Source organism: Chiloscyllium punctatum, chromosome 10, assembly GCF_047496795.1.
Source record: "Chiloscyllium punctatum isolate Juve2018m chromosome 10, sChiPun1.3, whole genome shotgun sequence".
NCBI classification, from domain to species: Eukaryota; Metazoa; Chordata; class Chondrichthyes; order Orectolobiformes; family Hemiscylliidae; genus Chiloscyllium; species Chiloscyllium punctatum.
Window position 1 is genome coordinate 51585217 of NC_092748.1, and position 13999 is coordinate 51599215.

The 13999-nt window shown below is 38.7% G+C and overlaps 1 protein-coding gene across 4 annotated transcripts in view; it reads left to right on the forward strand.

The window, feature by feature from the left end:
• Positions 1-13394, forward strand: part of ccdc141 (coiled-coil domain containing 141) — a 135049-nt gene extending 121655 nt beyond the window's left edge. For 2 of the 4 annotated variants that reach the window (XM_072579115.1, XM_072579116.1), the window contains 3 exons: positions 1258-1797; positions 5728-6716; positions 11258-13394. In XM_072579115.1, coding sequence (XP_072435216.1) covers positions 1258-1797; positions 5728-6716; positions 11258-11543 — 1815 coding nt within the window. In that variant the 3' untranslated portion in view covers positions 11544-13394. Of the gene's footprint in view, positions 1-1257; positions 1798-2021; positions 2997-5727; positions 6717-11257 lie in introns of those variants that run through there. The other 2 variants (XM_072579117.1, XM_072579118.1) reach the window with 2 other exon arrangements.
• The last annotated feature ends 605 nt before the right edge of the window (positions 13395-13999 follow it).

A 13999-nucleotide genomic window follows, 5' to 3' on the forward strand; every position in this document is an offset into this window, starting at 1 on the left:
AGTTGGAGGTGTAGTGGACAGCGATGAGGGTTACCTCAGATTATAACAGGATCTTGACCAGATGGGCGAATGGGCTGAGAAGTGGCAGATGGAGTTTAATTCAGATAAATGCGAGGTGCTGCATTTTGGGTTCTCATAAAGACTTGTGTAACCTCACCTTCCGGAGATGTTGCACCTGTGTGAAGTTCTCTTTCTCCCCTAGCTGCAGGCCACTCACAGTCAGTGGTTGACCTCATGCAGATTCTGCATGGAGGGGCTTACTCTGTCTATTAGAACCTTATAATCAAAGCTCAGCCTGCAATTAGCCTCCAGGCTTGGCCTCACAAACAGACAAGACTTGAGTGGTCTGTTTATTTCTTTTAACACAAACCATCCCGTTCATCAGTCATTTCTAGCTCATGACTCAAAATTGATAACAGAATGAAACAAAACTAATGAAAGGCTTCTAACATGTGTATTATGAGTGATACTTGTAACAATGAAAATGAAGTATGATTGATGAAAAATGTCAGTAGGGCAGTGTAGAGAGGGGAGGGGAATTGAACAGAGTGTGAAGTCATCGGTTCATTTGTAATGATGTGACCTTCTGATTTGCATTCAATCACCTTGCCCATTCATATGATGTGTTTGAATTTCTTGCATCATTGTATCTAAGTTTGTGGATATATATTGACAACAGTGACTATCTCTTCCTATTTGCCTGGAAATTCTTTTGACCCTTCATGGATGGAGGGTCTCCCTCCTGACTATCTCCTACACCAAGGTCTCCAATGCAATGCCAGTTTTCCCTTTCCAGTATTGCAGCACATTCATCCTTGAGGCAGTTTCCCAAACCATTTCCAGCACCTGATGCAGCCAGAATACATTTCCCTATGAGGTGGTGCAAATTGACTTTAAGTAGCAGTTGCTGGTTTTAAATGGTACTGGTCCAGCGTGAATCATCTTGTAAATTAGCTGACAGCATGCAGGTAATATGTTGCCTGTATTGAAATTAAAGGATTTGGGTTATTCTCACATTGTGATCCACATACCTGTTTTTGGGCCTTATTCACTTTTTCCACCAATATCTCTGCCTATTACTTCTTTAAAGCTATCAGTTAGAAGCAATTTTAAAACCTGAGGAGCAAATAATGTGTTTATGTTTCAAAATGTACATTATCAATAAATAAAACATGTGCAATTAACTTATTTTAATGAAACTCTATACATTGTGAAGTTAAAAGATCTTCACTGTAATGTTTCTTCAACTACTGCTAGGTGGAAACCAATGATTTTCAATCATCACCTGTAGATGCAAACATGCAAATGATGGAGAACCAAGAGCAAGGAAAAGTCAGTATGGCATCATTGAAACCTTCTGTGGACTCACCTGAAGTTGCAAAAGAAACCAAAAAGCTAAATCAATCCTCTATAAGTGTCTCAAATCATAATCAAGTTGTAGGATTACCCGCAGAAGACACCCAAACAACAAAAATTAATGTGAAGAGCTGCAGTGAAAGAGAGATATATATTCAGTGTTATACCACCACCTTGTCCCAGCCATTTAGTACCAAGCTGTCACAATCAAATTCGATATTTCCATCAACATATTCCACCGATTCTGAGAGAAGAGTTTTTGCCCTTCACCTCATACAAAACACATCGAAAGAGGCAAGACTTCTCCCGACTGCTCTTGGGGACGATTCAGAAATGTCAGTGCCAATTTCTTCTGCAGATGAACAAATGGATGAGACAGAAAACAGGGGAACATCGGATAGTCAGACAGAACCGCAAAATCACCCATTGTCAAACAATCATGTAGGTACTCCATAAAAATATTCTTGAATTCATAATGTTACTGCATAAATAAATACTGGATCACAGTGGGCAAATAAATGATTAATTAGTTCAAAATGTATTTACTCTGTTCATTTTGTAGGTTCATATGGGCTCTGCCTGAATAAAGGTTCTCAGCTTATTGTCTGCTGATGCCTTATCCTGAGCTGTATCTTTAGAAATTTTATTTTTTTCTCATTCTCTAGGGCAGGTCAAGGAGTCAGGTCTAAAGTCTGTCTCAACTGCAATAGAAAACAAACCCAGACTGGAATGTGTCTGAACCATCTGCTAGCCATCCAGAATGCTGAGTGAACCATTCCTCTTTTATTTCATTGTCATACAGACAGTTCCTTGGAACCTTTGAATTGTTCAGGCTTTTGACAGTTGTATATTCTTATGTTGATAAAACGTATAACACCTTTAATATAAAACATGTCAACATGTTTCAAAGCTTATTCTTAATCAAAACATTGACCTTCAGCTACGTAAGGAGTTATTTGATAGTGGCAATTTTAAAAATGGTGGTAAAAGATGTAGGTTTTGGATAGGATCTCAAAGGGTCCAAGGTACAGAGATTTAAAGAGTGAAATCCAGAGCTGAGGATCTTGGAAGCTGATGGCATTTCCCTCTGCGGTGCAGCAATTAAATTGGAGGGCATGTAACATGCCAAACGTGGAGAAATGCAAAGATCTCAAAGGAATGCCATGGCTAGTGGGGGGATTACAGAGATAGAGTGGAGCAAGGACATGTAGAGATTTGAAAGTAATGTTGATAATTTTAAAATCAGGGAATCATCAGACGTAGAACCAATGTAGTTCAGGGAACTGCGCAAAAGGGTCTTAGCATGAAATTAAATACAGGCAGAAGAGTGGAAAATGGCTAGGCCAGCCAGAAGAACGTTGGAAAGTCAAGGGATAGTGACAACACAGATGAGGGTTTGAGGAACAAATGGATTAAGAGAGGTGGGGCAGATATTTCGCAGCTAAGTGCAGGCAGTTTCCAAGATGTGCATGTCTCAGAAAATGACATTGGGATCCTGAGGTCATGCTGTTTTCCAGCTTTTCCTGGAGCAGGTGCCAAGACTTGGGAATCCCTGTAGATCAACAGGAAAGTTATTGAAGTATTTTAAAGCACAGTTCAGAGTCTTTTTAAGCACAAACTCCTTCTTCTTTCTCAAAAGCTCTCACTTTCTATGCTGTGTGTACTTCACCAGTATGATGGGAAGAGTTACTTCATGAGATTGACAGTTGGGAAAGTTTTAATCTGTTTTTCTTTAAATTGATTCATGGGATGAGGGCATCACTGGCTAGGCCAGCATTGATATCCCATCCCTATTTGGCCAGTGGGCAGTTAAGAATCAAGCACAATGCTGTGGGTCTGGAGTCACATGGAGCCAGACTAGGTAACGACAGCAGTTTGAGAATCAGATGGGCTTTCCCCAACAACAACAATGGATTCATGGTCATCATTAGGTTTTTAATTCCAGATTTTTATTGCATTCAAATTTCACAATCTACCATGACAGGATTCAAACTCGGGCCCCTAGAATCAGGTGAAGGTAGGAAACAGAGGGTGGAGGTGAAAGGTTATTTTTCAGACTGGAGGTTTGTGACCAATGGTGTCCCAAAATTGGTGGTGTAGTGGACAGTGAAGAAGGTTATCTCAGATTACCACAGGACTTTGATCAGATGGGCCAATGGGCTGAGGAGCGACAAATGGAGTTTAATTTAGATAAATATGAAGTGTTGCATTTTGGAAAGGCAAACTAGGTCAGGACTTTCACACTTACTGGTCGGGCCCTGGGAGTGTTACCGAACAAAGAGATGGAGGGGTGCTGATGCGTGCATAGATCCTTGAGAGTGGAGTCACAGGTAGACAGGATGAAGAAAGCATTTGACACACTTGCCTTCATTGATCAGTGCATTGAGTATGCAAGTTGGGACATCATGTTGCAGATGGACAGTACATTGGTAAGGTTACTTTTAGAATATTGCATTCAGTTCTGGTGTCCCTGCTATAGGAGAAATGTTGTTAAATTTGAAAAGGTTCAGAAACGATTTACAAGGATGTTGCTAGGAATTGGAGGATTTGAGCTCGAAGGAGAGGCTGAATAGTCTGGGCATTTTTCCCTGGAGGATCGGAGGCTGAGGGATGACTTTATAGAGTTTTATAAAATCTTGAGGGGCATAGATAGGATGAATAGCCAGGGCAGAGAAGTCAAAGCTTGAAAGCATTGGCTTATGGTGAGAAGGAAAAGATTAAAAAAGACCTAAGGGGTAACTTTTTTATGCAGAGGATGGAGCGTGCATAGAATGAACTGCTAGAGGAAGTGGTGAAGGCTGGTACAATTGCAACATTTAAAACGCATCTGGATGGGTATATGAATAGGAAGGGTTTAGAGGTACATGGATCAAATGCTGGCAAATGGGACTAGGTGACATTGGGATATCTGGTTGGACCGAAGGTGTACAATTGTATGACTTTATGGCTCAACATTGAAGAGTTCCAACCATAGCCATTCGGAGACTGCTATCAAAAATAAAACTTCTCTCGGAGAATGTGAATCATCACTGCAGCCAGAGATTGAAGTGTAGGACAGAATTGCTGGGGTCATTTAGGGGAGGCCTGATAAGGAGGAAGAAGTGGTTTGTTGTAGAGAGCAGGGGATGTTTTTTTCCCCGGTCCCTCTTTTGGGCATAGAATACCGCCAAAGGTATACTGGCCAGGATTTGCCTCCTGTTGTGGCCCCTACCCACTGCTGAAAAAAGTGGAATGGCACACTTAAACGGACATTAAAGAGAGTCAGTCAGCTTCCAGTCAGCAAGGCTTCCTGCAAACGTCCTACCCCAGCTTTATTTGGAGGCAGTGGAAAGACCAATAGGATCTCTGCTTCACTGCTCCCTGCTCCATTAAACCCCCTCCCCTACTTCTCAGCTCATTGTCAGGGAAATATTACATTAAACTTGAGGAATCTTAATATTGCAGAAGGCCATTCAGCCCATCATACATCTCCCACTCTTTGAAAATCTCACTCATCTTCTCTTTCTCTTAGATTCTACAATTTTTCATTTCAAGTATTCGTTCAGATTTATTTTGAAGTGTACTATTGTCTGTTTGCATCCATTTAAACACTGCTTTCTAGACAATAACAAAATTTTCCTCATCTCACCTAAGTATCTGTATTCTTGTACTGTCCTTAACAATGTATCATTTACTATATTTAGCCTCTTCTCATTCTCACTACCAACATGACTTCACTGCGCTAAATTTAATCTGGCATGTGCCTGCCTAGTTGAGGAGTTATTCTATGCCCTCCTGAAGTCAAAATACTATCCTTATTAATGTTCACTTCTTTATTGAATTTTACGTTGTGTGTAAACTTTGAAGTCATTCTCTGAATACGCAGCTAGATCATTAAATGCTACCATCTAGTCTGAAAAACAAATATGCACCACTATTATCGAATTTGATCCGATAGCCAACTTTACATTTATGCCACCACTGCTCCTTTAATCTCATGGGCTTCAGTATAACATTGAAGGTTTTGTAATTTGATGTCCTCAAGCTGGTGTCTTAAAAAAGATATTTGCTTGTAACTGGATGCATTCTGAAGTTAGTATAATAACCTGTTAGCCAATTTCTTGTTTTTATTTATCCTTAGGCCACTGAAATTAACAGTAAACATAAAATGACCATATTTCTCTTGCTATTTGGTTCTCAGATAAGAGTTTTGTGAACTCCTGCCTTTAATTATTCAAAAATTCAATGGTAAAATCTGCAGGCAGAATAATGAAACAATATAGTATTGGGGAAGTTATCAAGGTGCCGCCTAGTGGCACAGTAGAAATGGTAGCATTACAGGAAAGTGTGGCATAACAAATTTTAATACAATTTGTTTTTGTTTTTTTTAAGGAACGTTTAAATACCAACACGAGTGAATTACTGAAAACTCGAATCTCTGATTCAGTTCCAGAAGATCCATATTCACAAGAAGCTACTGAGCTAATCCATCCTTCCGCTGAAGGCAGCACAGTGACAGATGGAGATCTGCAAAATGAACTTTTAGTCGATGAAAACCTGTCTGTAGAAGAATACGAGTGCATGTCTCCTGATGACGTTTCCTTGCCTCCACTTCCTGAGACGCCTGAATCGAACATGCTCCATTCTGAAACAGAAGTGGATAAAATGTCCAGATTAAGTTCCCGCAGCCTATACGCTGGATCTTTGAGCGGCCAGCCACAAATGCAAGCAAGCTATAGTAGAATGATTGACAATCCTGATACACTAGCACCTGTTGGAACTGCTAGTGGAGTAAATCACTCAAGACCACAAGTTTATAGTGGATTAGAAGGCAGTTTCGCATCTCGTCCCAACCACAGCACTGAGCCCTGCACAAAACACCGATCCGAGTCTTTCTCTTGTATCCACAGCCCACTGACAATTCCTGCACCTGGTATTGTTTCGAGCACCCTTTCACATATCTTAAAATCCCAAATGGTAACTAATTCATCAGCCTCTGATTCCTTCTGTGAAGTGCATGAGACTCAGCTACAGACCTATAATTTGCATGAAAGTGTGACTGAGGGGCAGGAGTTGCTGCATGACCATAATAGGAGCTGTCTTAGAAAAGAATTGAGTTCTTGTAGAAACAATTCACATGCTTCACCTGAACCACTAACAGTACCCCTCAGAATAGATCAGTTAGTGCATGATCCAGGGCATCCAATGGATACTGTCATCCATGAGGAAAGCAGACATACATCAAGAACCAGAGCCATGTGCCACTTGTCTGGCAACACCCCCAACTTCTCAAAGCTCTTGTCTAATGTCAATGTGGTAGAAGGTTCTCCTGTGACCTTGGAAATAGAAGTTACAGGATTCCCAGAACCAACTTTGATGTGGTGGGTAACATATAACGAACAGCAATAATATATATAGATATATATATTTACAAGTCAAATTTCTTCTGTCTGAAAATATTTCATATAATGTTAAGATATATTTAGCATGGGCTGTTACCATGGGTCAAATATTATTGTGTTATTATAGTCTAACTTTAGATATAATACACTTTCTCAGTAATCAGTTGAGAGAGATAATTCAAGGAAGTTTGAGAAATGAATGAGAAGCTTCACAGTTAGTGAAACACAAAAATAAAATCATTATGCAGTTCTAATTCTGCCCAAAATTATGAGTAAATTAGTTGAAAAGTGAATGCAGTTAAAATCCTTCCACCAACCATTCGAGTAGAATGTCTCAGAATATCATAATTAGAACAGATGAATAATGTATTTAAGCAACAATTAGCTTTCCTTAGCTGGCCACATACTACATTTACCATGAGTGATAGTTTTCTCAGTGATAGGAATGTAGGAATGTAATATAGGCATTGGAACAGACAATGATCAGGAAGTCCATAAACTCATCAAACTTGTCATTGAAAATTAAGCTGTTAGGTACAGGAAAGATGGTTTAATAAGGGGATGTTGCATATTCAAAAAAGGAACTGTGCATTGTCTTTGCATTCCCAAATAATCCTCACCAGTTTTGGCAAAGGAGAGCAGGATTCCAAAATGCTTGAATTAGTCCAACCAGATCTACTGGTGATAGACTAAATTATATGCACGATTTACATTTAAGTCTACATCCTATGAATAAACTGAGCCCAGCTGAGGACATTACCCGGCAAATGGTCAGAGTGAGAAAGAAAGTAGAGGACTTACTGGGAGAAATTGTAACAGAAATGGAGGTCAGGTAGTGACAGACAGCTGCAGAATTATTAAGGTAAATAATGAGTCAAGGATAGTTGGGAGTTCGAATGTGCTAGTGTGACCTGGAGGACAGTTTTTCCAGACTGAATGCAGAAATGGGTAGGAACATGTGGATGCTAAGAAATACAAAGAGTTGATGAGTGATAGCTGTTTGTATGAAATGTAGATAACGGAGATTGCAAATTGTGTGAGATGACAGCATCAAAAAGATGGTGTGAATATTGGTGAGTGAAGAGTTAGAGAAGCAGATCTAGAAGGGAGTGAACTCAGAGGACAGGGGGCAAGGTAAGTAGGCACAAGTTAAAATCAACAAGGGTGACAAGTTATAGTGCTGAGGTTAAAGCAGAGAAGAATTGAGAATTCACATGAGAAACTTGTGTGGGGCTTGGCAAAGCTTTAGGAAGGGAGTGTTGTCGAGAAATTTGTTTTGAGGCAGAATAAGGTATTCAGAAAAGGAGAATGTATCAGGTAAATGAAAAGACAGACTGAAGTGGTATTTGATGAGAATGCCCACAATGCCATTTAGGCATTTGGTGGGGCAGATGATACAATCATGGCTTCTGTAAGAGAAACAATGTTAACCCACATATGCCAAGCTTCAATCAATTGCATGATATCAATGCAATCATTTAGCATAGGGTTTTGGATACTATATGATCCTATATCTAATGTGCATCAAGGAAACAAGTCATGTAACTAACTGTCTTCGAAACTGTACAGATTTGCTTTGTACAGACACTTATCTACAGTATTTTACTTTATGCAAATGTCAAGATTCATTTATGGAGACAAAAATAACACTGGATCATTCCATTCTGTAATCACTTTTCAACAATGACAATTGCAGGATAGATTGAGAGACTCAATATGACAGAAAAAGGAAAATTGTACTAAAACAGCACCAAAAGGTGCTATGTACCAGCGATGGAGACCATGTATCCTGAGAAATTCTGTAAGGGTTTCAAGGTCCATTAGTTCCTAGTATTACTTTAGAACATTGAAAATCTGATCCTGATTATTGAATCTTTTTGACTTTGAGAAAGTAAGAACATCAGAAATAAAAGCAGAACATGTACCCCTTTGAACCTGCTTCATCATGCAATAAGCTTGTGGCTGATCTTCTACTCCAACTCCATTTTCCAAGCCTAAAGCCTTGTCCCTTGATTACCTTCATTACCAAAAATCTGTCATTCTCAGTTATACTCAAGACTTAAACAGGTTGAGTTACCTGCTGTGGAGAATTTTAAAGGTTTACAACCCACTTAGTGAATAAATTTCTCCAAATTTTAGTCTTACATCCTCAGGAGAAAGTGAGGACTGCAGATGCTGGAGATCAGAGCTGAAAATGTGTTGCTGGAAAAGCGCAGCAGTTCAGGCAGCATCCAGGGAGCAGGAGAATCGATGTTTCTTCAGGAAGGGCTCATGCCCGAACCGTCGATTCTCCTGCTCCCTGGATGCTGCCTGACCTGCTGCACCTTTCCAGCAACACATTTTCAGCTCTTATATCTTCAGTCCCATTTTATGGAAGCTTGGCTCTGGTCTTAAACTTTGTAACCAAGGACAACAACTTCTTTGCATCTGCTCTGTCAAATCTCTATGAATATGTTTCAATGGAATCGTCTGTGATATTTCTATACCCACCATATCCTCAATTTTTTAAACCAAGGACAAATCTCTCATTGCAGACACTGCCAGACAGCATTGGCTTCTATCTGACAATGTGGAGAATTTACTCAAATTATGTCCTGCACACCAAAAAGCAGGACAAATACAACCCAATCAATAACCGCCCCATCAGTCTACTCTCGATCATCAGTAAAGTGATGGACGGTGTTACCAACAGTGCTATCAAGCACCACCTGCCCAGCAATAACCTGCTCAGTGACACCCAGTTTGGGTTTCTCCAGGGCCACTCAGCTCCTGACCTCAGTACAGTCTTGGTTCAAAAAATGGATAAAAGAGCTGAATTCTAGAGGGTGACAGTACTTAACATAAAGGCTGCAATTGACCAGGTGTGGCTTCAAGGAGCCCTAGCAAAACTGGAATCGATGGAAATTGGGGAATACTCTCTTTTGGCTGGAGTCATGCTTGGCACGTAGGAAGATAGTTGTGGTTGTTGGAGGTCAGTCATTTCAAATCAGACATCCCTGCAGGAGTTCATCAGGCTAGTGTCCTAGACCCAACCATCTTCAATTGCTTCATCAATGATCTTTCCTTCATCGTAAGGTCAGAATTGAGGATGCTCGCCAATGATTGCACCATGTTCTGCATCATTCATGAATCCTCAGGTACTGACACAGTCCATGTCCAAATGCAGCAAACCCTGGACAAGATCCAATGACGTTCACACCTTTAAAATGCCAATCAATGACCATCTCCAACAAGAGATGGTCAAAATTGTTACCATCACTGAAACCCCCATTATCATCATTCTGGAGATTGCCAATGATCAGAAACTGAACAAGACCAGCCATATAAATACAGTGTTTACAAAAGCAGGTTGGAGGCTAGGAATCCTGCAATGCTTAACTCACTTTCTGACTCTCCAGAGCATGTCCACTATCTAGTGTATGGGTCAGGCATTCGATGGAATATTCCCCAATTGTCTGGATGCGTGCAGCTGCAAGAACAATCAAATAGCTGGACACTATCCAGATCAAAGCAGCCTGCTTGATTGGCACTGCTTCTAAAAACATTCATTCCCTTTACTACTGATCCTCAGGAGCAGTAGTAAGAGCCATCTACTAGATGAACTGCAGAAATTCACTAAGGCTCCTTTAAACAGCAACTTGCAACCTCACAACCACTTCCAGTTGGAAGGACAAGGGTAGCAGATACATGGGAGCTTGCAAGTTCCCCTTCAAGCCTCTCACTATCCTGACTTGGAAATATATCACTGTTCCTTCAATCTTGTTGGGTGAAAATCCTGGAATTTCATACCCAACAGTATTGTGGTTCTACCTAAACACATGAACTGCAACAGTTCAATAAGGCAGCTCAACATTATCTTCTCAACTAGTGTTTGGTAATAAATGCTTCCACTGCCAGTGATGCCCACATTCCATGTGTGAACTTAGAAAAAATAGCTAACCACATTGCAACCTTCTAAGGCAAACATACCCTTCCTTGGGTTTAGGACTGAATATGTCCATTGAAACCTGAAGAATCTATTTGTTCTAAAGTTTTCTTATTGCTGAGTGTATCAGTCATTTTTTTGTAAGCTATCAAGAATACATGCATTTAAGAAAATCAGAAAGGGATTTAAAAGCGCTATGTGGATTTTACTACTTTCAGGTAGTTAGATTATGAAATTCCCATCATCTGCTGTGCTGAATAATTAAATTTAGTTAAAAGCAAATAAGATATCTGCTTGAAAAAGAATGTTAAAACATGAGGAATGAGATGTGTTCAGGAGTAAAATATGATGGGAAAAAGGTTTTCAGTATTGTATCATTCCATACTCTTGTATATTTGTGAGTTTTAAAATTGTCTTGAATAACAAAAATATGTCCTTAGTCATTTAAGACTGTTGCTCATTCTTAACAATACTTTGCCTTTATACTCAAAAACATTTTATATAAAATTAATTTTTGGACATTCTCAAAAATACACATGTTTTTATTAAAATGGTGCTGGGTGTTGCTTGACTTAAAATGCACTTTTTACTTTAGGTACAAGAATGGACAGAAGCTGACAACAAATCAGCATTTAAACATTTCACAAAAGGAAGGCAAACACATTCTTTTCATTGAGAAGGTGTCTGATAAAGATGCTGGCATTTATGTTGCACGAGCTAAAAATTCTAATGGTACTATCAGTTCCAGTGCTATCCTTCAAGTACAAGGTAACTGCAGTCTCAGATGTTTCCACACTGGTGATATAGATTGGTTCACTTGTCTTGGTTTGCTGTGTATATTGTACATTAGCTTGTTTCTTATGTATATGCTATTAATCTAACCATTGTACTATATGTCTCTGTTCCTGTCATCTGGCTGCCCATCACTGTGTGTTCTGTAATATCTCCACTTAACACCAACAGTATTATTGTGCAGTTTTCCTAATAATTTTAATAATGTTTTTGCTGTTGATCTGTTCAGAAATTGATATTTCTTTACTGTTGCTTACTGAAGGCACAAAATTAATCTGCAGAAAATGCGAATATAACAATATTTTCCTGTAAAATACAATATTAATAATACAACACACGAATAACTAACTAAAATGTCACAAAAGCAAATAATAATGATCCAATAATAGTGACATAAATGGAAATGAGTAAAAGAACAATATTTGTAAAATATCGAAAAGAATGATGATTTAGATGGCTGATTCCATTAATATCTTTACATTCTTCTTAGAAAGCATTTTTAAAAGTTGTTTAAAGTCAAATGTGAATTCTTTATTTACAATACCCATTTTTGCTTTTCAACACTTAATAGTTTTGAAAAATAGGCATTGCAAAAATGTTAAAACAGTAACTGAATAGAAGGCACAGTGGTATTGCAAGTTGGCACTCTGATATGAATGTGTACTGATTCTCTGCCTGATCAGTTCTCCATCTTAAAGATGTCTGTGGGAGAAGGTAACAAGGAAAGAGCAGGCACTTTCCAACAATGAAAGAGAGAACATTGCCCCAGATGGTATCTCCAGGGTGATATCACAACATAGTCTGAGTAGCCAAGCACAAAGCAGCATTGGCCCAGTTTGGCCCATACTCAGTCTGAGAATAAATCATAAATCTTGCAGATAGAATGGATAAAGACATAGCAGTAGCATAATACAAATTAAAAAACACTTGTAAATGAAATGTCCACTGCTACAAAAATGTCTATGTGACCGCAAACAAGGACTCATTATGTTTTGCATTTCTGAACTGCCAATCTTATCAATATTTGCTGTCCATATCATTTTAAAACAATGACAAGGAAATAATTTTATAATTGTGGAAACAGTATGTATAAATTTCATTTCACTATGTTTCACTTGTACTATTATGGCAGAAAATCACAAGCTGCAATGTATTGATAATACACAATTATATTTGTCTTTCTTAATAGTACTATCATTATTTGGAATTAAGTACGTTTCATTGTCATTATCAACTTATTTGATTCTTCGCTGTGGTACCAATGAAATCTATATTGTTGGCAACACATGAGACTAGTGCAGTAAACTTTTTGTTTCAAATAAAGCAAGATCAGTAAAGTTGCAGTTACATGTTGATTGAGGAGCATGAAGTACAATGCCTGTATGATGACTGAACCACGTTGCAGGTCAGAGTGGGGTTACTCATTAAGGAACGTTGCACACACTTTGCTCCTGGACAGTTAGTTTTAAAGGATTGTCAATAATGGGTCAGGGAGTCGATTCTCTCAATATTCTCTACATAATTTGGTGTCATACAACAGCTAGTGCAAGCAATACATCGCTTAGCTTTAGTTTGCTTGGAAGTATGATTGAGATTTGATTTAGTTATAGTGCATTATTCATATTAACGAGGTTTGAGAAGATTTGTAGCTCAGGTTGAGGTTCTGGACGTAGGTTTGTTCACTCGACGAAACTTCCAACTTATTCATATTAATTTAGTATTGGGATAACCTACAAATGGCATTTACAAATAAATCATGAAATATTTAAGTAAATAGAGTATGCCACATTATGTGTTTTATAGCAAAACACATCCAGATCATAATGTAATGTTTAGTCATGGAATGTTAAATGTTGACAGTTCAAACATAATTTGTCATGACATATGTATGGCTGATGATTCTATGTGATGTCTAATATATCTGAAGAATGTACATGAAATAAAATGCAATTTGGAAAAATAATAACTTCTTTAAGTTAAAAATGATTGATTGGATCAAAGAGCTTTTACACAATATTTCCACAAACTAAAAATGAAACACAAAAGGAGCATATAAACAAAATCTCCTCAAATCCTTCTTTATGAAAGCATACAATCATCAACTGCTAACATTTGGGGCTACAATAATAAACATATGGCCCAAGTAGTTCAGTGAAGGTGGTTAGTGGATCCATTTTCTGTAAAGTTACCCCAAAAAGCCATTTTATCAGTGTTACATGGGACTGAACTGTCAATGCTCAGACAACTCAGAGGCTGTGTGAGACTTCGAACCTTTTAATGCTTATCTGGAAAAAAGTTGCAAGGTTAATGCATTCCCATAACAGAGACATTCCCATGAGTATGAGAATATCTTGGAAACCGATATCGTAAATCGTGCCAAGTGCCTTCCGCATCCCCAATGAAAGCACTTCACTTGCATTCTTGCAGCTTGCTCACCTCAGCAGCATTGTCACTGGTGGTACTGTAATAGCCCTAGCTGCAATGGTCCATGCTACATCACCTTCCCTTCCAGAATCTCCCCATCATCCCTATTTGGACAGTATGC